General features: G+C 43.5%; 1 protein-coding gene across 11 annotated transcripts in view; it reads right to left on the bottom strand.

Annotated features, from left to right (window-relative positions):
- Window positions 1-698: 698 nt before the first annotated feature.
- The window catches only part of LOC109073321 (lysine-specific demethylase 6B-like), a 39,302-nt gene continuing 17,871 nt past the window's right edge, over window positions 699-22,129 (bottom strand). For 9 of the 11 annotated variants that reach the window (XM_042764994.1, XM_042764990.1, XM_042764996.1 and 6 more), the window contains 16 exons: window positions 21,868-22,080; window positions 21,521-21,649; window positions 20,680-21,030; window positions 17,854-20,354; window positions 7,370-7,496; window positions 7,065-7,170; window positions 6,301-6,506; window positions 5,882-5,988; window positions 5,680-5,763; window positions 5,180-5,328; window positions 4,216-4,330; window positions 3,939-4,126; window positions 3,700-3,841; window positions 3,487-3,613; window positions 3,221-3,391; window positions 699-2,390 (listed from right to left, as the gene is read on the bottom strand). In XM_042764994.1, coding sequence (XP_042620928.1) covers window positions 2,367-2,390; window positions 3,221-3,391; window positions 3,487-3,613; window positions 3,700-3,841; window positions 3,939-4,126; window positions 4,216-4,330; window positions 5,180-5,328; window positions 5,680-5,763; window positions 5,882-5,988; window positions 6,301-6,506; window positions 7,065-7,170; window positions 7,370-7,496; window positions 17,854-20,354; window positions 20,680-21,030; window positions 21,521-21,649; window positions 21,868-22,080 — 4,740 coding nt within the window. In that variant the 3' untranslated portion in view covers window positions 699-2,366. The remainder of the gene's footprint in view (window positions 2,391-3,220; window positions 3,392-3,486; window positions 3,614-3,699; window positions 3,842-3,938; window positions 4,127-4,215; window positions 4,331-5,179; window positions 5,329-5,679; window positions 5,764-5,881; window positions 5,989-6,300; window positions 6,507-7,064; window positions 7,171-7,369; window positions 7,497-17,853; window positions 20,355-20,679; window positions 21,031-21,520; window positions 21,650-21,867; window positions 22,081-22,129) is intronic. The other 2 variants (XM_042764995.1, XM_042765000.1) reach the window with 1 other exon arrangement.

Below are 22,129 nucleotides of genomic sequence, written 5' to 3'. Positions count from 1 at the left end.
GCCTGAGTCATTAACTTTGGCTCTTTGTGTGATGTTCCCTTTAGTTCAGCTGCAGCTACAGCAGGGGGAGTCCATGCCTGTTTAATATCTCTCAGGATGTGTCAGAGCTGTCAGGACACAGGGGGCTGTGGGAATGTTTTTTGGAGATTTCAGCAGACGGGATGTAGAGTGAGATATTGGAGGCTTTAGCTATTATATTATATATTCATTATATATTCATTTAGCATAATTTTGTTTGCAGCTCTGTGATTTTATCAGAACAGAAAACCATTTTCAGATCACGACCTACCAGCTGAGAACGACTTTGACAGAGTGAACTGGATAAGATATTGAGTTAACAGGGGTGAAAACAGGATGACTTAGTAAATTTACAGTTGTTTATTTATTTATTCACAGCAGGGAGATAAAAAGGGTGCTGGTGAAATATACAAATTAAGTGTGGAGGGATGGTGAAAAATGAGATATATCCTGACAGTCATAAAAGAGGAAAACCTGTCTTCCTGTTTTTGGAGCCAGGATTTCCGCAGTAAAGTCCGCAGAGAGCGCTGAGGTGTCAGCGAAACATTACTCCTGTCCCATGACCTCTGCAGGCCTCCGCTTCCACTCGCAGACAGAAGGAGACTGTGAATCTGTAACCTTCCTCTAATACACTTCCACACACACACACAATCCAGAAATAACTTGCACGTAAACACATGTGAATTTATCAGAATGTTTTATTTTTATAGTTAGAATTATATCAGGTATAACACACAAAACCACAAAATGTTTTAGACAAGTCTGGCTCAGTTCCTTAATGTTTTCCTTTTCTTTTTTTCTTTTTTAATACAGTAAAACAAATAAACAAACAAACCTGAAAACAAACTCTTCAGAGGTATCAATGGAACGCAGATTTGAAAACTCAATTCATCAATAATGTCACAAATCAGAAAGGTCATAATTATCATAACAGCTAGGATGACTGGAATCATACACGTGTCACAATATCCTGTACCTCATGTAGAGCAAACAAATTTCATGTGTTAAATATACAGTACAAAGACATTCAGTTCATAAAAGTGTACTGACTCTGTTCTAAGCACCAACTCGTGAGATTAAATTTATGTTTTCAAAGCTACAGATGATTTATACAGACAGAGAGAGACCGGGGAGGGAGGGGGATCAGCACCATTTTGAATCAGACGTTCCCCCGTAAGCCTCACCACATCAGCACAACAGAAAGACTGACGAAATATGCATGTCTCAGAAAAGAGAAGCATCACGGAACGGTCAATAAATACAAAAGGTAAAGACAAGTAAATAAATAAAAAAGCAAAACCAACAAAGAATAATTCAGTTATGATTCAAAACTTAAGAAAATCTAATTAAAGAAGTCAATCAGATTGAGAAATGCATCAAAAGCCACAAGTTCGCAGGAATGTTTTTTTTTTTTCTTTCTTTCTTTCTTTTTTTTGAGTTGTACAAAAAAGGTTCACATAACACGCACAAGGTTTTCCAGACAAATGCAATCAAATAAGTTTTGGATTAAACCCGTATTTTTTTTTTTGAATAACTGTTACATATACTGTACCTCACGTGATATTTTAATGCTCTAAGAAAATGTTAAATATTATTTATTTAATCAAATACCATGAAATCACTTTTTGTCTAAATGCATACCACAAGGCCCAAATGGTGTTAGTCTAGACTGTTAAAAAAGTTTTTTTTTTCTTTCCGAAAACCTTTGACAACTTAAAAAAATAGCACCCAGTCAAATATGCAAATACCATTTACAAAGGTCAGACTTGTAGTAAATATGACATGACCGAAACAAAACGTAATGCCATAGCAATGGTCATCAGCTCCAAGAGAAATCAATCCCCTGCTGTTATATACTGTATGTTGTATCAAAGCACCACTCATTCAGAGACAATAACTGGACTGGTGAAATCGTCTTCCATTTGCATAAAAAAGTAAACTACATCAGTACCTGATTTAATGCACATGCTCGGCAAGTTGATCATTTTTTAAAAAGGAATCACAGCAGTTATCCATTGTAGATGAGTGACCTGATAGCCAAGTTACACCTTATTGTTGAAGTCCAATGATGTAGCACCACTCTAGTCATTCTATAATCAGGAGCATGAGAACTATCAGATGTCCCGTCAGTAGCTGGCTGAGGGGAAGACGACTGCGCTGGAGAGACATCCGCTGATAGTATTGTAAACAATGTGAAGTAAACAGCGATTTGATTGGCTGTTCCATAAGCCTGCAGTAGTGGTTTTGGTAATAAAAATAAAAATAAGGAGAACGTAAAGTTTGTGCCGCTGATTTGAGGCAGAAGGGTGGGAGATTTGGTTATGGCTGTGTAGTTTCAGACATCAAGTTCATCTACTGCACGGGACTGGAGCCTAGGAAGAGAAAACTTGTGCATTACAATTGCTGTGAAAATAATTCAAATCGACTTGTTTGGTCAATGATGATGCCGTTGATGGATTATTTTATTTTAAATATGTCCAGGAAACATCTCATATTATAAATTATATTATGCATACTGAAAATGAAGCCTATTTTATAAAAATGAAAAATTCAAATATAACAAAAAATAGCATTACATATTGACTTTTTATTTTAAATACAGTTCAGTTGACTTATTTAGTTTACACAACAGGATCACATTTTACAAATTCTATTTAGCATAATGAAAATCAAGCTTCCTTTTTAAATAATAATAAAAAAAAAAAATTAAACATATTTAAACATGTCCATGTCACTTTTCACAAAAAATATTGTAATAATTATTTGCATTCTGAAAATGATGACTATTTAAAAAATAAATATATATATTATATATATATATAGATATATATATATATATATATATATATATATATATATATATATATATATATATATATATATGTAATTACATTTTTTATTTTATTTAAACATGTCCAGCTTTCATTTCACAAAAGTAATACACATTATATTTATTATATTTACTATTCTATAATTACTTTTTTTTTAATAAAAATTAATAAAAAACAAATTTATTTAAATATCATTACATTTTATTTTTTTTATTTACTTTTTTTTTTAACATGTTCTGGTCACATTTCAAAAAATAATTATAAATTCTAGCATACTGAAAATAAGGCCATTTTTTTTATAAAAAAAGTTAAATAAAATATTATTACATGTTACACTAGTTCATTAGTGTGTATGAGAGTGTTTGTCTTACCAGGGTGAAGTTATCATATGTGTTCATGAGCTCATTGATGCGGTACTGCTCCAGCACCACCACCCCGCTCAGACTGGGGCTGTGCTCCCGAGCACAGTCCTCACAGTGAACCACATACGTCTTCCTACTGCTGTTCTCACTGGTCACAAACAGTAGGTTAAACACCTCCACCTGTTCACACACACAGTCATGTACATCAGCAAGATACTCCGACCTATGACAGAATATTATTTGACATCAGTGTATTGAGTGCTGGTGGTCCTCACGTCGCACTCGTTGCAGTAGTACGCAGGCTCATCCTTCACCCTGCTCTGATAGGAGATCTTCTTCCCCACAGACACCAGCTGGTCCCTCAAAATCTGAATGTGTTTGATGGATTGGAGTAGACAATGTCTGAAAGGCAAGACAAGAAGGAGTTGGAACTATGAAATAATTTAATGTAGGTTTTAATGACACAAATAATGGAACGCTGCACTCACTTGATCATCTTAAATGTGTTTGGGTCTGTGATCTTGATTGTGCGGGCGACGTTCCAGGACACGTGAATCATGGGGACGATTGATTTGACTTTCTTGATCTCGTTCCACTCAAAACGTTCAAGAGCCAGCTGGTATTGATAGGCTGGAAAGACAAAGGGCATGATGCAAGAGCCAAAGTGTATGCAGTAAATGTTTGGCGAATGTCTTTGGCGCCCCCTATCGTCACACTATAGACTCACCATTTAAAGGACCAACGTTCCAGGCAATGTTGTTGCACCAGCCCACGGCCTGGACCCAGTGCACAGTGCCAGCATTGATCCACACGAGGTCACCAGGTCTCTGAATGAAGCGGTACACTGGGATGTTTGAACAATACAGATCCTCCAGAACCGGCCACCATGAGCCTGTCAGATAGTCCACACCATGCCTAACACCCACAAGACATATTGCTTTATATTTAATCGCATTTGTCATTGTGCTAAGCCATAAAACTGCCGTGTGTGATCCAAAACGTACTTTTCGCATAAGTCACTGATGGCTTTCCAGTAGTGTTCATGGACAGCAAACCACTCACAGTCTCCAGGGCCAATATTGATGTTCACTGAACAGAAGTTATTATTTTCCTGATGTCCTAGAGAGAAGAAAATCAGACTTTCAGCTTTTAAAAAAAGTTTTGTTTTGTTGTTTTATTTTAAACATGTTCAAGTTCCATTTAACAAAGTCTAAGCAACACAATAAAAAAATGAAGTTTTGCTGTGGTTGAAATAGAAATAATATAACATCTGATAATGATATTTTAATTTTATTTTAAACATTTTCACATATTCTATTCAGAAAAATTATTATATTATAAAATGATATATATTTCACAAAAAATAAACAAAATGTATAATTTTGTCTATTTTAATAAATAAACAAAAAATTTAATAATTATAAATTCTATTTATCATAATGAAAAATGAAGCCCTTTTTAAACAAATGTAAGTAAATAAAGGCAAATAAAAAAATTATCATTGCATATTTTTTTTTAAACATTTCCGGGTCACATTTCACAAAAAATTATAATTTCTATTTTGCATACTGAAAATGAAACATTAATAAATAAATATTTTACTGATGTCCATAAAGAGAAGATATCAGACTTTAGGATTGTGACCATTTTTTGTTTTGCTTTATTTTAAACATGTCCAGGACATATTTAAAAACAAAAACAGGAATTTTGTAAGATGATGATGCAGCCTATTTTTGAAAAATATAATAAAATTAAACATGTTTCTCTATGATAATACAGTGTGTTGAAAGAGTGCAAAAAGTTTTTGTTATTCTCAAGGAGACCAAATTTCTGAATGGTAGTAAAAAAACTCCACAAGGAAAACAACTTGGTAAATAAATTCAATAATGTCTTATTTCAAAGTAAGTTAGTGAGGGTTAGAGAAATCTCCAATGCACGAATACCTTGTGTGTATGTGTGTACACTAACCTGGTGTGCGGCTACCGGGGACCTTCATATAAAGTTGGACTGTGTTCATGCCCAGTATAGAGTGGCCAACGTGACTCAGCATGTTCGCGCTGGAGGACACACGCATGAACGCAGGCAACTTCAACAGCTCCTGCAGCTGCAGCTTCCACCTGAAGACAAGTACGTACAGTCATTTACTCACACCAATGCAAGTAATAAAGACACTAATAAAAGCATAGTGAATGGGGTATATGTCGAACAATAAAAATAAAAAAAACTTTTAGATATCAATCTACATATGTGACAGACATCGGGTGTTATCATCTTTGGATGGCATCTCGAGTTAAACAGCTTTATATTTAACAGAGCACATGCAAAACTCTTGAACCGGAAGCAACAAGAGCTGTTTTATAGAATATGGAAGTCTGTTGCGTATAATCCCCATAGTCTCCCTGCCCATCATTATTTTATGAAAGATTGTCAACTAATGCCACAGTGATATCAAAGTGAACGTCTCTCACCGTTTTGGGTCTGATAAGTCAATGTTGGTTCCAAATTTGATGATTTTTCCAATGGCTTTCTGCTCTGGGCTGTACAAAAACAAACTTTTCAGAGACAGCATTTAAAAAAAAAAAAAAATCAATTCAACCCGGGCCTCATATTAGCAATGTATTTGTATTGTTTTATGATAGTTTAACCATTAAATGTTATTTTTGACTTTACCTGGATGTGGTGATAGTAGTCCCAGTGTTTCCTTGGGAGTTGGATTTTTTTACATTTTCTTCCTCTGATTTGTCTTCTTCATCCTCATCTTCACTGTCTTTCTCTTCCTAAAAATACAAATAACTGTCACTTTCTTAAAATTAATTTTGGGTGTGTGTGTGCCTCTGTACCTAGAACTTCCAGGCGATTGCCTGGAGCCTCAGCATCATCAAACTGCAATACCCTTGCCCTGAGAGGGACAAGAAGGGACATTTCACGTAATCATTTGTCATTTCATTAAATATGACTTTACTGGGTGAGGCAGACTGTTATGCTATCACCAGTGCTGTTTCCCGTTGAGACTTAGATGTGACTCCAGTTAAGCGTGAGATAGAGTTGATTTCTGATCCCACTGAGGCGCACATGGTAACAATATCTACCTGTAAGCTCTCCTGGAAACTGGACGCTTGGTACTGTGCGTATTTAGCGATGGTGGTATGAGATCTGCTGCTTTCGCAGGGCCAGGTCTGGGCGGATCCTGAATGGTTCCAGTTCTCGTCTGCCGGCTGCTGCACCTGAGTCCTCACCTCCACTGCATGCTCAGAGTTGGCCTCCACCAGGGATTTAGTGGAGAACAGACCCAGATCTACCAAAAAGACAAGAATGTAATAGGCTACATTTGAAAACCATCTTTTCCTCTATGTCCATACTTTGAAAACTGATCTTTTTTGAAAATGTGACACATTGAAGCAATAGATATCTGTATGTGCCTATTATATGGTATTCACTTTCATAGTGTTGCTAACCATAGACTATATGTTACTGTGTACAATCTTTGTTCATATTACATTCTAGCAAAGATCAGAGAAAATGTACTCGCAATTGCTATCCTGTGGCAAAACATGAGGACAATTGCATTTTAGACTATGATGGAATAGCGATTGGTTGTGCAATAGACACACCAGTAAGTGATAGTGGTAGTGCCAGAAGAATAGCATGAGAACTTTATTTTATATCTCATATTTATATTGTATATGTTTTTTATATTTCTTTATATCTCACCAAGCTTTTCTTATGTTTTACTTGCGTGCAATAAAATGATTTTACTGTTTCAGTGTGGATGGGGAAATTTTGGAAAATGTTTTCGGATTAATGTAGTCATTAGAGTGCGTGTGTGTTTGTGGTATATATTGAATTTTCTCACTGAGACGAAGGGATCCAGCCAGCCCTCTGATGACAGTGACAGCATTTTTAGGGTCTGTGCAGAATTGCAGCAGCACCGGAGAAAAAGCATCTCTTTTACTCTCTAGCTAAAAATACAAAAACATAAACACATAGTCAGAATAACAGACATCAGACAAGTTATATGATTATCATTTATTGTTACAACAACAATAAAGACCTCTAATGTATCCATATAAACTAATGTCTGACAGAGCATATGATTAATAAATAATAATACATTACAGTACTTTAATAAACCTTATGAACTGATTGGCCTCAACTCACATAAATGCTCGGTGTTGGAGGGTTCAGTTTGTTTCTGGGAATAGGAGTCTCGTTGGACAGGATAGGTTTTATTGAAAATGCTGGAAGCAGGTATGACTCACGAAACTTGCTATTGATATTTGCCCCTCTGTCACAGAAACAGAAAGGGTATATGTGTAAATGCACAGAAATAAAGAACAGAAAAAAACTAAACGAAGAGATATGATTCATATTCCCCATCAAAGTTATAATAATAATAATAAGTTTAGAGTTTTAAAGGTGACATATCATGAAAATATGAATTTTCCAGGTTTTAAGTGAACCCAGTAACTTTGTTTTGGTAAGCCTTTTTCTGCAAGCGTCTGAGAAAACGAGGGTGTCTGATTTCGCTCCCTTGGTGACGTGGTTTAGTTATCTTATTGTTGTATTACCGCCCCTTAATCTGTAAGATTCCACACATGGTGCCATCATTTTGATTTTGCAAGCGACAACGGTGTACCAGCTCTAATGCCATGATGAAAGTTTGAGCAAAACATGCTAACTGTTCTGTCTTTGGCTGCACAGAGGAGCACAGAACACTGTTTAGAGACCCAGCCCTAGAGGAGACAAAAGAGCAGTGGAATTATTGATTTATTTACTGTATATTGCTACTGCCACACAGATATAAAACCTCCACAGACAAAACCGACTGTTTTTGTAACTCGTGTTTTTAACGTAAACTTGTGTGTGAATGAGAACACTGTGAAAGCCGCTTTCTGTCCATGTGCTTCATGGATGTGTGCACTTAGAAAACCCTATATCAGAAGTTTAAACTAATATGGTTTAAAACGCACGATGTCAGCTCGAAAAGTGATAATCAGAACCAAAACAGATGTTTTAGCAGGTCGATCTGTAATGATGCAGCTCTATTCTGGAAAAGGGGGCGGGGGAGCAGCAGCTCATTTGCATTTAAAGAGACAGGCATGAAAAACAGAGTCTCCCTTTCGAAGGGAACTTCGACAATATGTCATCGACGCTATGGGGAACGCCTCAGGTGTGACAGGTGTCTGAAATCAAATATCAACTCACAGCAATCATGCTGACCGGCGACAGCCGTGAATCATCAGTTTGAGTGATGAGCGTGCGACCTGGATATATAAAAAGGGCGCCTTGAAACCATGACAATGTCCTTTTCGTCTTCAGGGACTGTTTTGTCTGATTTAAATGTCTGCTTACAGCGAAAATGAAACGCACATCTAAGGCAAGTCCTAAAAATTTTGTGAAATGTGCTTACCCGTGCCCAAGATATTTGTCGCCGGGTGACACTAACGAGATGTGTGTGTACTGTTTGGGTGAAGAGCACGCACGGGATGCTCTTGAGGGAGCGTCCTGTGCAAGTTGTGAGCGTTTTCCTATGAGAACGCTCCGCTCTCGTCGAGCTCTCTTCTCGAGGGAAGGGAGTTCAGCATCTGGTCCTCGCGGATTGGGTCCCGCTCGTGCCGAGGCAGGGCGGCGACGCACTTCATGGGGCTCCCAGATGGAGCTCGCTGACAGTCTGGAGAGGGGCGTTAACCTCTCGGACGCGTCATCAACTGACGAGAGTGAGCTGCAGGTGGATGACGGAGACGATTCTCCTACTGATACTGCAGCGAGTGCTCTTCGGGCTGGGCAAGAGATGGCTGAGGAGGATGATTTAGATCCTCAACCTCGTCAGGCCTCCTGCCCCGTGTACGCAGAGTTGGTGGGAGTTATGGAGCGTGCTACTGACAAACTTCAGTTGCCATGGCGGCGCGCTCAGGGAGAGATCGTTTGCGGTCATTTGGACGATTGGTTTCTCCCTGAACATAGACCACCATCTCAGCAGAGCCTTCCATTCCTTCCTGATCTCCATTCGGAGATCGAGAGGGCATGGAAGAAACCGTACTCTGCCTGTATTCATCGACATCAGCGGGGTAATTTCGCTGATGTTGAGGGGATCAGGGAGTATGGTTATGTGTCGATGCCGCCCATTGACGAGACGTTTGCGAAATATCTCGTATCTGGGCGGGTGTCGACACTAAAAGCTCCGACTCTGCCATCCAAGCCCCTTAAAATCACGGCTCGCTTGAATGGCAGAGCGTACATGGCAGCAGGTCAGGCTGGTGCTGCCCTTCATACCATGGCAGTGCTCCAAGCCTGTATACCGCTGAGATCCGGGCCCCAAACCAGGCAGGCGGGCAGGACCTGGTCTGTCTTGGTCTGAGGACCGTAAACAGGACCAGAGGTCTAGTGTCGCCTCTCGTGCGCCCCCTCCATGGAGGAGTAGGACGCAGAGGATGCGAGCCTCCCGCAAGAAGAGGGACTTAAGGGAGGTCATTCAGCACAAGCGCAGCAACGCTCAGCGGAAGTTGATCTCCCTGGAGGGCCTTTTCTACCAGCCCTCTCCCTCTTTGTGACTCCCCAGGCGTTTACGTTACACCAGCCCTGGGGATGGGCCTTATGATGAGAACTATGTTATGATGGCCCGCCGTAGCAACTGGTTGATGTGAGCGCCTCTTTTAGGCATGTAAAAGTGGTGGACCCCAGATTCATTGAGAACTCTCTGGCGAGTCTTCACTCCGCACGCCGCAGGTGAACTTTTTGGTTTTAAAATTCTGTGTGTATAACTAACACTGATTTGTATTTCTCTACAGACCTTGTTCCCTGTATAGACCTAGGGGGTCATTCTTAGAGGAGCAATTAAAGTATTGGACTTTAGGGCCCTGAAGCCTCCCCCAGTTGGTGGCTAGAACGAATTAGGGAGAAGCTCAAAGAAGATTTGGCTTCCGTGCTGAGTATGTGATGGCCTTCCTGTCATAACATTTTATATGCATGGTGGGCCACCGCTCATTCCTGTTTTAGCCTCAGGGCTATTAGCCACCCAGGGGTAGAGTAGTTGGTCTTCCTAAAAAAAAAAAAAAAAAGGAGAGCTTTTTTTTCTTTAGGTTTTAGACTGACGCTGGAGCTTCAGATAGATCTTCAGATAGATGTCCTGCCTATCGGTTTTTGTGACATTGGTATCCTGAGTGTTCGCTCCCTGAGCTCTGTAAGGTTTCAGTAGGTTGAGTGTTTCACAGCCTCTCAATCAAGTAGGCTGTGGCTCCTCCGAGCCCTCAGGTAGATCTATGCTTGTAGGTCGGCCCTCCCCCCGGGCCGCCTCTGTAGCTGGCCTAGGCTATGCTGGGGATGTTGGAGGCATGTTGCTGAGTATAGCTGCCACATTCATTATGTGTTAGGCTTCCTCCCCTAGATTTCAGCCTCCTCCCTTAAATGGGAGTTGTTGGCCAAGGCCCGCCCCTTTCTCTGCATTCAGTTTCGGTCTGCTAAATAGGGAGGCGTGACAAAAGCCAGTAAGCCGGTAAAAAGTACTTAAAGAGCTGTTCTGTAAGCGCTTGTCAGAAGAAACAGTCGAGCGACAGGAGAAGGACAGCAGTTTGTAAGTGTGATTTTTTTTGCCTCGTTTTGTCATTAGACTACTGCGTGATCATCATTGCTAGGGAAACTTTGCTCTAATTACTGTGTGTCTTACCCTGGTAAATACGTGTGAATTGTGGCGTTTTTGGTTTTGCGTTTGCCTATCGCGGGACTGGACATTTTCGGTCTGCTAAATAGGGAGGCGTGACAAGCTGACTTCAATCACAGGTAATCAGGCAAATATATAAGTGGTAGGGTGTCACCGCCGGCGGCAGCGGTCGCGGCAGCCCTCGTGTGAAGCCTCCTAGTGTGAAGACCGACGAGTGTAAAGACCATCGACTCTACCTGCGCGACTCCACCGAGCAAGGACACCGACAGGGCACTTGAGTATTGCTATTCTCCCCTTCAATTTTTGTACAGCTCGTCCTTAAATACTTATTTTGGTCACTTGTAGTCACTATGTGCTTTCAGATCTCTACTATCACTACTAACACTCGGAGAGCACGCTATGTACGTCGAAGGAAGGCCTGCCTGACGAATCTAAGGCCTGTCCCTCTGACCTCTAGTCCAACGCTCTCTATTCCACTTGGTCTCTGGAACTGCCAGTCGCTGTTAACAAAGCAGACTTCATTTCTTCTATTGCTACTCATTCTGGTCTCAGCCTCATGGCACTGACTGAGACCTGGATCAAACCTGAGGACACTGCCACTCCCGCAGCCCTCTCCTCTCATTTCACTTGTTCTCACACCCCTCGTACGACTGGGAGGGGTGGAGGTACTGGTCTCCTTATATCGAAAGATTGGAAATTTGATCTTCAACCACCACCTATAGGTAACGTTTCATTTGAATCACATGCTGTTACTGTAACCCACCCTTTTAAAATCCACTTTGTGGTCATTTATCGTCCCCCCAGGTCAATTGGGAAACTTCTTGGAGGAGTTGGACGTGCTGCTATCAAACTATCCTGAAGATGGTACTCCTCTGGTACTGCTTGGCGACTTCAACATCCACCTAGATAAACCCCAGGCTGCTGACTTCAACACTCTGCTCGCCTCATTTGATCTCAAGCGAGTCTCTACTACAGCGACTCACAAATCGGGCAACCAACTGGACCTCATCTACAGGCGCTGTTGCTCAGTGGACAACACTTTTAGTTACTCCACTGCACACCTCAGACCACTTCCTCATTACTGCTAATCTAGCACTTACACCTGAAGCGGCACACGCTCCAACGCGGGTCACCTTTCGACGGAACCTACGCTCACTCTCTCCATCTCGCCTATCCTCTGTGGTTGCATCCTCACTTCCTTCACTCTCGCACTTTTCAGCTCTGGACACGAACAGTGCTACGGACACTTTTTGTTCCACTCTGACCTCTTGCTTGGACAACTTTTGCCCACTGTCGTCTAGACCAGCACGCACCACCCCATCTGCCCCTTGGCTGTCCGATGTACTCCGTGAACATCGCTCTAAACTCAGGGCTGCAGAGAGGAAATGGCTTAAATCAAGAAACTCTACCGACCTCAGTGTGTATCAGTCCCTCCTCTCTTCCTTCTCTGCAAACGTCTTCACTGCTAAAGCATCATATTACCACGACAAGATTAACAACTGTTGTGACGCTCGGACACTCTTCAAAAACTTGTCTTCTCTTCTTAATCCGCCTCCACCTCCTCCTCAATCGACTCTTACAGCTGATGACTTTGCAGTTTTCTTCACGAATAAGACAAGAACCATCAGTGACCCAATTCTCCACACCGCAGACTGAGGATAACTTCACAACGACTAATGCTCACTCGTTCTCCTCCTTCTCTCCACTCTCAGAGACGGACGTTTCCAAACTTATCCTGTCCAGTCATCCTACTACTTGCCCACTGGATCCGATCCCCACTCACCTCCTTCAAGCGATTTCTTCTTCAGTCATACCTTCACTTACTCACATTATCAACTCCTCTCTTCACTCTGGAACATTTCCCTCAGCATTTAAGCAGGCTCGGGTAAGTCCAGTGCTGAAGAAACCATCTCTAAATCCAGCACTTCTAGAAAACTACAGACCGGTATCTTTTATTACATTCATTGCAAAGACACTCGAGCGAGTTGTGTTCAACCAGCTCTCTATGTTTCTTGTACAGAACAACCTCCTGGACAGCAACCAATCTGGCTTCAAAAGCGGCCACTCAACTTAGACTGCCCTGCTCTCGGTTACTGAAGCCCTGCGACTGGCAAGAGCAGCTTCAAAATCCTCAGTTCTCATTTTGCTGGACTTGTCTGCTGCTTTTGACACTGTTAATCACCAGATTCTCCTGTCCACCCTCAGAAAGATGGGCATCTCTGGAACCGCTCTCCAGTGGCTTAACTCCTACCTTTCTGATAGATCCTTCATGGTGTCTTGGAGGGGTGAAGTTTCTAAGTCACAACAACTTGCTACTGGGGTTCCTCAAGGCTCAGTACTTGGACCGCTTCTCTTCTCCATCTACATGACGTCATTAGGATCTGTCATTCAGAAGCAGGGCTTTTTCCTATCACTGCTATGCTGATGACACTCAACTCTACTTCTCATTCCAACCAGATGACCCGACGGTAGTTGCTCGCATTTCAGCCTGTCTGAGTGACATTTCTAGCTGGATGAATGACCATCACCTTCAGCTCAACCTTACTAAGACTGAACTGCTGGTGGTTCCAGCTAACCCATCGTTTCATCACAACTTTTCTATACATCTGGGTTCGTCAACCATAACTCCTTCCAGGACAGCCAGAAACCTAGGAGTTGTGATGGATCATCAGTTAAGCTTCACAGACCATATTGCTACAACGACCCGGTCCTGCAGATTTGCCTTATACAACATTAGGAAGATTAGACCCTTCCTGTCAGAGCAAGCCACCCAACTTCTTGTCCAAGCTCTTGTTCTCTCCAGACTGGACTATTGTAATGCTCTTCTGGCGGGCCTTCCTGCATGTACTATCAAGCCTCTACAACTGATCCAGAATGCAGCAGCGAGGGTTGTCTTCAATGAGCCAAAAACAGCTCATGTGACTCCTCTCCTCATCAGGTTACACTGGCTACCAGTAGCCGCTCGCATCAAATTCAAGGTACTGATGCTTGCCTACAAGACGACCACTGGCACGGCGCCAACATACCTAAACTCACTAGTTCAGTCTTATGCGCCCTCCAGAAGTTTTGCGCTCTGAAAGTGAACGACGTCTTGTGGTGCCATCCCAAAGAGGTTCAAAATCACTCTCACGGACTTTTTCCTGGACTGCGCCCAGCTGGTGGAATGACCTCCCGATCTCAATTCGAACAGCTGAGTCTTTACTCATTTTTAAAAAACATCTAAAGACTCATCTTTTTTGCCTGCACTTAACCAACTAATACTAGTACTTACCTTTTCTCTTTTCTTGTCTATCATATTCAAAAAAAAAAAAAAAAAAAAAAAAACCCTGGCTACGTGTTCTGTACTAGACTAACTGAGACTTGTCATAGCACTTGTATACCGTTGTTGTTCTCTCGTTGATCTGATTGTTTCTACTGTTCTCATTTGTAAGTCGCTTTGGATAAAAGCGTCTGCTAAATGATTAAATGTAAATGTAAATGTAATTCAGGGGTGATAGAGTAATGCAGGGTGGTAGATGAGGTAAGATCAATCTGGCAGGGTTAGACCATCTTTCGCTCTGCGAAGTGACAGTTCGTCAGACCCTGCCGAACGGAGATGTTTGGGCCTCTAGAGCTGGCTCCACTCAGCCCGTTGAGCTAATCACTTGACCGATGGGTTGAAGTGGGTTGGCTTGCAATTTAGCCCCCCCGCTCCCCTAGGCTGGGCGCAGGACAAATCCCTGTCACCCTTTGGAGCCACTTGCAGGCCCGCTCCCTGTCTAACATTGCAGGGGCATATGGTTGTTACTCCCCCGCTAACTTAGGGTAGTTTTGAGTAGTCCATTCTCAGCTCTGTATTTATCTACCTCACACCACGATGGCTCCAGTTGACCAGGGAGTTCTAAACTTCATTTCATTCTGGTTTTTGAACTCCGCTCCCTTGAAGCCAGAGCATTGCCATGGACTGACGCCTATGCATTTAGTAGATAGGCCCCTAATGGGGCCTCCACTAGGCAGAATGGCGTATGTTGTACTCCCCTGCTATAAGGGTATTGCTTTTTTGCTGAGTACACTGCCTTTGGCAATGTGATTAGGGACCAGGATGCTGTAGTAACAGTTTTCTGCCGCGAAGGCTGCACGGTTAGGTAGTAGGCCCCAGCAGGCCTCCTTGACCGGATAGGCCCCAAATAGGGCTCCTAGGTCCAGCTCACCTTCGGTGGTTGGCCCTGGTAGTTCGGGCAGAAGGCTCACTGCTGAGTAGTAGGCCTTAACAGGCCTCCTCGGAGGTGGGTCACAACATTGTGGGACGTACACTAGGACAAAACTATAGGAAAAGTTTTTTATAGTATGGTTCCAGCAGTGTACGTTAAAGTAGCAGAATAGACTCGCTATCAGCTAGTAGGCTCGACCAGGCCTCCCTGTTAAGCGAGTCCCCAGCAGCAGTCACATCCAGCTGATTAGACTGTTTCAGGTAGTAGGTCTCTTCAGGCCTCCCTGAAGGTGGGCTCCCACATTTTGTGGTGGTCAGGTAGTAGGCTTTACAAGGCCTCCCTGAGGGTTAAATCCCACATACTGTGGTTACTAGGTGGCAGGCCCCACAGGCCTTCCTGAAGTTGAATTCCCGCTTTTTTGAACTATCAGGTAGTAGGCCTCATAAGGCCTCCCTGAAGGCAAAGGACCAAAGACAGTCAACTGGACTGCCAGTCTGGCTCACTATCAGCTATGGTTTTCAGGTAGTAGGCCTCTCCAGGCCTCCCTGAAAATAAGCTTTCCACTTAGGGTGGTTTTCTGGTAAAAGGTAGTAGGCCTCACTAGGCCTCTTTGTGGTTGTAGTCCTATGCAGGGTTTTTATCAGGTAGTAGGCCTCACTAGGCCTCCCTGAAGGTTGAGCTCCCACATACTGTGGTTGTCAGCTAGTAGGCCTCACAAGGCCTCCCTGGAGGTTTAGCTCCCACATACTGTGCGTTTCCACTAAATAGCATGGTTTTTCAGGTAGTAGGCTCCTCCAGGCCTCTCTGTAAGCAAGCGCCCATGTTTTGTGGTTGTCAGGTAGTAGGCCTCACCAGGCCTTCCTGGAGTTGAGTTCCAAATTACTGTCAGTTTCCACTTAAGGTGGTTATCTGGTAACAGGCAGTAGGCCTCTCTAGGCCTCTCTGTAGGTGAACTCCCACATATTGTGGTTGTCAGGTAGTAGGCTTCACCAGGCCTCTCTGAAGGTGAGCTCCCATGTTTTTTTGTGGTTGTCAGGTAGTAGGCCTCACCAGGCCTCCCTGGAGTTGAGTTCCAGATTACTTTCAGTTTCCACTTAAGGTGGTTATCTGGTAACAGGTAGTAGGCCTCTCTAGGCCTCTCTGTAGGTGAAGTCCCACATATTGTGGTTGTCAGGAAGTAGGCTTCAAAAGGCCTCTCTGTAAGCGAGCTCCCATGTTTTGTGGTTGTCAAGTAGTAGGCCTCACCAGGCCTCCCTGGAGTTGAGCTCCCACATACTGTGGTTGTCAGGTAGTAGGCCTCTCCAGGTCTCCCTGAGAGTAGTTTCACAGTGGTGCTGGGTTTGGTAAGCTAGTGGCCGCTTACTTTCAGTTTAGCAGTTCTTGTCAGGTAGCTACCGAAGGTGAGCTTGTGCCCTGGCTTGGCTCAAGTTTTTATTCTCTGCTACGGGTTCCCTCCTGGACCCTCTTTATCCTGCTACAGCCTGGTTGCCTACCAGGTAGATCTTATGCTCCCCTCACTGAGGGTCAATATGAGTATGTGGTCTCCTGAGCCTGGTCAGTCGGTCGTAGGCCTCTCATGAGGCCTCCCAGTTAGATCAGTCCTTAGGCCCTCACAGGCCTCCTCAGTGGTTTGAAACACTAACACTGGGTAGATCCGTGGATCGAGTAGAGAAACTCCCCTCGCTGGCAAGGGTTGTAAAGCACTATGCTGAGTCATACTCTCCAGGATATCCCGTCTCTGAGATCCGGGCCGAGTGGTTCACTGGCTGCTCCGCAGTTCCTCGGGTTGGATGCCTTCCTAAAGGCAAGTGTCCAGAGGCTCTGTCTTCGGACAGACAGGAAGTGGCCAGTCTGTAGTGTCCTATGTGGTGACACCAGGTCAGGCCTGCCTGGTGGCATTTCAGGTGGCACGTTCCCCTGAATAGTGACTGGCTGGGGTTCCCTCGGGTTCTCGGAGAAGTTGAAGTTGTGGCCCTAGGCCCTTGAGCAGGCCCAGGTAGACCTTTCACTAAACTATGTTTATGGAGGTTTTCTGTGGTATCATATAGCTTGGGCTATGACCATAGGGAGTGCTGTCACTGACAGCCCAGTGTGACCTGAGGGTGAGTGGTTCTAGCGTTCATTGAATTGCTGGTTCTGACAGTTGTCACTGCCATTGGGCATGCACTTCCTTTAGCATGGCGGCGTGGGTATTTCGTTCCCCATAGCGTCGATGACGTATTGTCGAAGTTCCCTTCGAAAGGGAACGTCTCAGGTTACAAATGTAACCTTGGTTCCCTGAGAACAGGGAACGAGACAATACGTCTCCCAGCCATGCCTCGGGGTCTGCCTGCCAAACAGTCCCTTCAGACGAAAGGATATTGTCATGGTTTCAAGGCGCCCTTTTTATATATCCAGGTCGCACGCTCATCACTCAAGCTGATGATTCACGGCTGTCGCCGGTCAGCATGATTGCTGTGAGTTGATATTTGATTTCAGACACCTGTCACACCTGAGGCGTTCCCCATGGCGTCGATGACGTATTGTCTCGTTCCCTGTTCTCAGGGAACCAAGGTTACATTTGTAACCTGAGACGTTTTCTGCTTCCACTCAACATAGGGATTTTTAAAATGATATAATAAATGATCTGAGGGGTATTTTGAGCTGAAACTTTACAGACCCATTCTGGGGACACCATAGACTTATATTACATAATGCAAAAAGGGGCATAATATGTCACCTTTAAACACTGGTAATGGTGCTAGGGTGGTGCCATGTGGTTCCCAAGTGGTTCTTTTAGCACATTGGTAACTTACTTGCAGGCTTGTATGACCTCAGTTGCGTTATTTTTGATGTTGATGGAACTGAGTGGCATGGTCTTCTGCTCGATCTCTGAGGCAATGAAAGCCTGCCGACCTCCGCTCTCAACCTTGACCAAACGGATCGTCAGTTCTTTCAAGGGTATTTTAGACAACTCCTGCAGATTAAGGAGATTGACCCGTTCCAGCAGCAGAGGTCTGCTGGAGGGTGTCACAGTAACAGAGGCTTGTGTGTTGGTTGTGGCAGATGTAGATGATGCTGTAGCAGATGTATCAGCCTTTAGTGTGTCTTCTTTCATGGCCTCTTTTTTAATATCTGTCTCTTTTTCTCTTTCAGCTTCTTTTGATTCAGTTTCTCTATCTTTCAAGTAAATTTTTTGGTTTTCTGGGACAACCTGCTTGTTCTTGATTTCCACCAATTGTTCATTTAAACCTTCAGAGGATGAATCCTTTGTCTCTGTCTCATCCTTTACAGTTTCCTTTTTATTCACTCCACCATTGCTATTTTTGTGATCTTCTCCTTTTGCATTCCTACCAGCTTTTCTTGGAGACCTGACTTGATCTTTCTGTCTGGCCATGTCTTGTTCCTTTTCTCTCTCAATAGACGTGGGCCCGCTGACTTTCATTGACTTTGACACAGGGCTGGAGTTCTGATTGAGCAGAAGCTCGCAGCTTTGTACTAGTTTAGCCTGCAGGGTGGCAGGAGACATTAGAGGTTCCTTCTCCTCCAGTGAAGTGCAGGCTGGGTCTTTAGCTACTTTGATCTCCACTTGTTCATCCATCTTCTGCACTTCTGTTTTCCCCTTTTCTTTTTCTATTTCTTCCTCTTTTGCACTGGTTTCCATTCTTTCTTCCTCTGTTTTACTCTCTTTTTCTTTCTCCATAGGCTGGATCAGTGGTGGTGTGACCTGATCTGGGATTTCTGTGGTTGGAGATGTGGCAGGTGGACTATGCTGGTCTGGAGGGTGGATCTCAGGACCCAAGGACAGAGATGATGAGTATTTCACCCCAACTAATGCACCAGGAGGTGGTCGACCAAATGGCCCACCCCTGTAAGTGTATCTATGGCTGCCCATTGCTGAGGTTGCTGATTTGAACGGGTCCATTTGATGCAAGTGTGGTTTGTTGGGCTCAGAGCTGCTTGCTGCATCAGAACTACTATCTTTCTGCTCTCCTTCTCTCTTTTCTTCATCCTCTTCCTCAGTGTCCATTGCTTTAGAACACTCAGGTAGGCCGTACAATTTGGCCAGGTCACTGTGGCAATAGTCGACTCCAGTGTTGATCTCCACTGTGTCTCTAAGTGGAGATGAGTGTGTTGGACTAGGTTGTAGTACAGGCCTCCTCAGTACTCTAACCATTTCTCCCTCTTTCCCTTCCTCATCATCATCACCTAAGTCCGACACAGGAGAGCCCTGCCAGCTCAGAACAGGTGGGCTCGTTGGTGGGTCCAGCTTTAGGAGTTCTTCACTATAGGTGCAGTGAGCAGGTAGGAGGTCTGGGGCACTATGCAACCCTAAGATACCCTCCTTGGTTCTGATGGGTTCTTCTTCACAAACCTTCTGCTTATTGGGAAGAGTATGTTTGGACCCGCCAACATCATGGTCCTCTACACTGTCTTCATCACTAGTGTCTACATGGTCAGGCTCAGATGATTCTGATTGGTCGTCAACCTCTAAGGCTTTAGTATTGGCTCCACCGGTTGACTGGCATGGAGAACAATGGTTATTACTGACAGGAGGAGATGTAGAAGGTGGGATGAACCCTGAGGTGTGCCTAGAGAACTCTTCCTCTCTGTTTTTGAGATGAAGTGGCTCAGACAGTAGGCCATCCAGGAGAGGTTCAGAATCACTGGGATACAATGTTCCTAAATTGGGAGATACTGATTTCGAAGTTGGCATCTCACTCTTCCTGTCTTCGTGCATTCCTTTTTTCCTCTCCTCCTTTGCTCTTCTAGTTATCTGTCCCAATGTTTGGCCATTTTGATGTATGTTCTTCTTATCATGCCCCTTTCTTCCATCCCTCATCTTTTTCTTTTTCCTGTCCTCCATTTTTTTCTTCATCTGTTCTCTTGTGTTTAACAGCTCTCCTTCCTTCTTTTTATCCTTCCTCCTTAAATGCTCCTTGTGCCTCCTCTTGGCATTAATATGTTTCAAGAGTTCAGTGTCCAGCTTGCTGAGGGAGCTCTCTTGGGTGGATTTGAATCCAGTCTGATGTTTAGAGTGCCTGCTCTTCTTCATTTCTGACTTCTGTGCCCTCTGACCTCTGTCTAAGGTTTGAGTGCTGGGTTCAGAATGGGAGTCTGAGTCTCTCTGATTGTGTTTCTTTAACCCAGTTTTTGGACTCCTCCATTCTGAACAATCAGTGACTCTACCCTCTGCACTGCTGTATGGCTGAAAGGGACTCCGTTGGCGGCTAATATGTTTAGATGTGCTTGGCCGTTTTCTGTCCCCACTCAAAGACTCTTGAGATTCCAGGCCAGAGGTGGTACGCCCCATCTCCTGTAAAGACACAAATGACCAAACAATTCACAAATCTATACTAATACAAAAGAGCAGCTCAATATAAGCAATTCACGCTTTTTAAAATGTAATCGTTTTGGCTTTTACTGATAATATATATGGACTTGACATTTAATTGATAGTCTTGCATTGCCAGACTTCTGACTACTGATGTTAAGTCTTGGAGCTTATTCTGGCCAAGAACTCCCACTTAAACAGACTGTGGGTGTGTTGTCTGAGGCTGAGACTAGTTCTTTGAACACTAGGCATAATATTGAAAGAAATAGTTGACCCAGAAATGAAAATTCTTCCGTCATTTACTCACACTGCTGCCATGTTTTCCCGAGCGGCTCTGTGTTTTCCAGCCAGGCTGTGCTGTGTTGAATTTGGGCTGAGGTACTGAGGTGGCTGGGCTGCTGAAGGGGCCAGTGTGCCTCTGTGGTGGAGGGAGCTGGTGATGCTGACTGTAAGGCACACTGGTGAGGTTTGCTGGTGATGGGCAATCCCAGCCCCCTTTGGCCCCACGGGGATGGGCGCCTGGATGATCTCGGACCAGATGATGGGGTTGCCCCTGTTTGGTGGGTTTCTTGCTGTGGAGGCCCTGGCTTGGGGCACTGTTGGGTGGTGATGGGATGGAATGTGTTCTGTGATCTCTTATGACTGAATGACTGGACTCCTTTAAAATAAGTGAAAGAAAGATGAACATGTGCAGCACAAAGTATAGAATTGTAAATTATAAATTTAAAGCAAAGAAGTATGTGATTAGGCCTGTTAATGTGTATTGAAGTTATAAAGTGTATAGAGTTATAAACCTTCCTTAAAGGGATAGTTCACCCAAAAATGAAAATTAGCCCATGGTTTACTTAATAACACCCCGGAGCCATGTGGGGTAGTTTTATGATGGATGGATGCACTTTTTTCTTCAAAAACAGGGGCACCATTCACTGCCATTATACAGCTTGGAAGAGCCTGGAAAATTTTTCATATAACTCCGATTGAATTCGTCTGAAAGAGGAATGCCAGATATGCCTAAGATACCCTGAGGGTGAGTTAATCATGGGCTAATTTTCATTTTTGGGTGAACTATCACTGTAAACTGCTGCTGTCTTCCAGGCATATATAGAAAATCAATTGTACAAAACATACAGCTGAGACCACTGGTCTACCTGAAAATGAGAGGGACTCTTCTCAGACAGGCTCCAGGGCATAGAGCTTTTGTATGCTGGGCTCCATGGCCGAGGTGGATGTGATGGAGGTGTACGGTTGATGAAATATTTCTCTCTCGGGTGGAAATTCTGCAGAATTTATCAAAGAGTCATGCATTATCACTTAAGGATGTTCTCATTCTGACCATCAGATGGTGATTACTGTGTCTTTATAACCAAAACCTTTTGACTGACATATCACTTTATACTCAAAAACTAACAGAAAAATATACACATTTAAAACTGTAAATGTAAATAGTAGCTGACTTTGCACATTAATTTTAACAAGGAAAAAATAGTTGACTGACCTGATGCGAGCTGATGCTCCTGCTCCTCTTGCTGGGACAGTTGTCTCGTGAAGGGGATGGGTTCCGGAGTGGTGGTGAGATATTGTGAGGAGGTGCTGGACGTTTGAGAGAGGGCCCTTGTAAAGTCCTGGACTGAGTCGACTGTGTCCATTTCTCTCCCTGGGTCTGTGGGGGACACCCAGTGGAACGCTGCTGCTGATGCGGACCCCCATACTGAAACACGAAATAGCATCAAGTCAGTCAGGAATTTAAGAGTTCTTTT

Source organism: Cyprinus carpio, chromosome A10 (genome assembly GCF_018340385.1).
Source record: "Cyprinus carpio isolate SPL01 chromosome A10, ASM1834038v1, whole genome shotgun sequence".
In the NCBI taxonomy this organism is placed as follows: Eukaryota; Metazoa; Chordata; class Actinopteri; order Cypriniformes; family Cyprinidae; genus Cyprinus; species Cyprinus carpio.
Note: the sequence above shows the minus strand (reverse complement) of the source record. Positions and strands in the feature narration are given on the sequence as shown.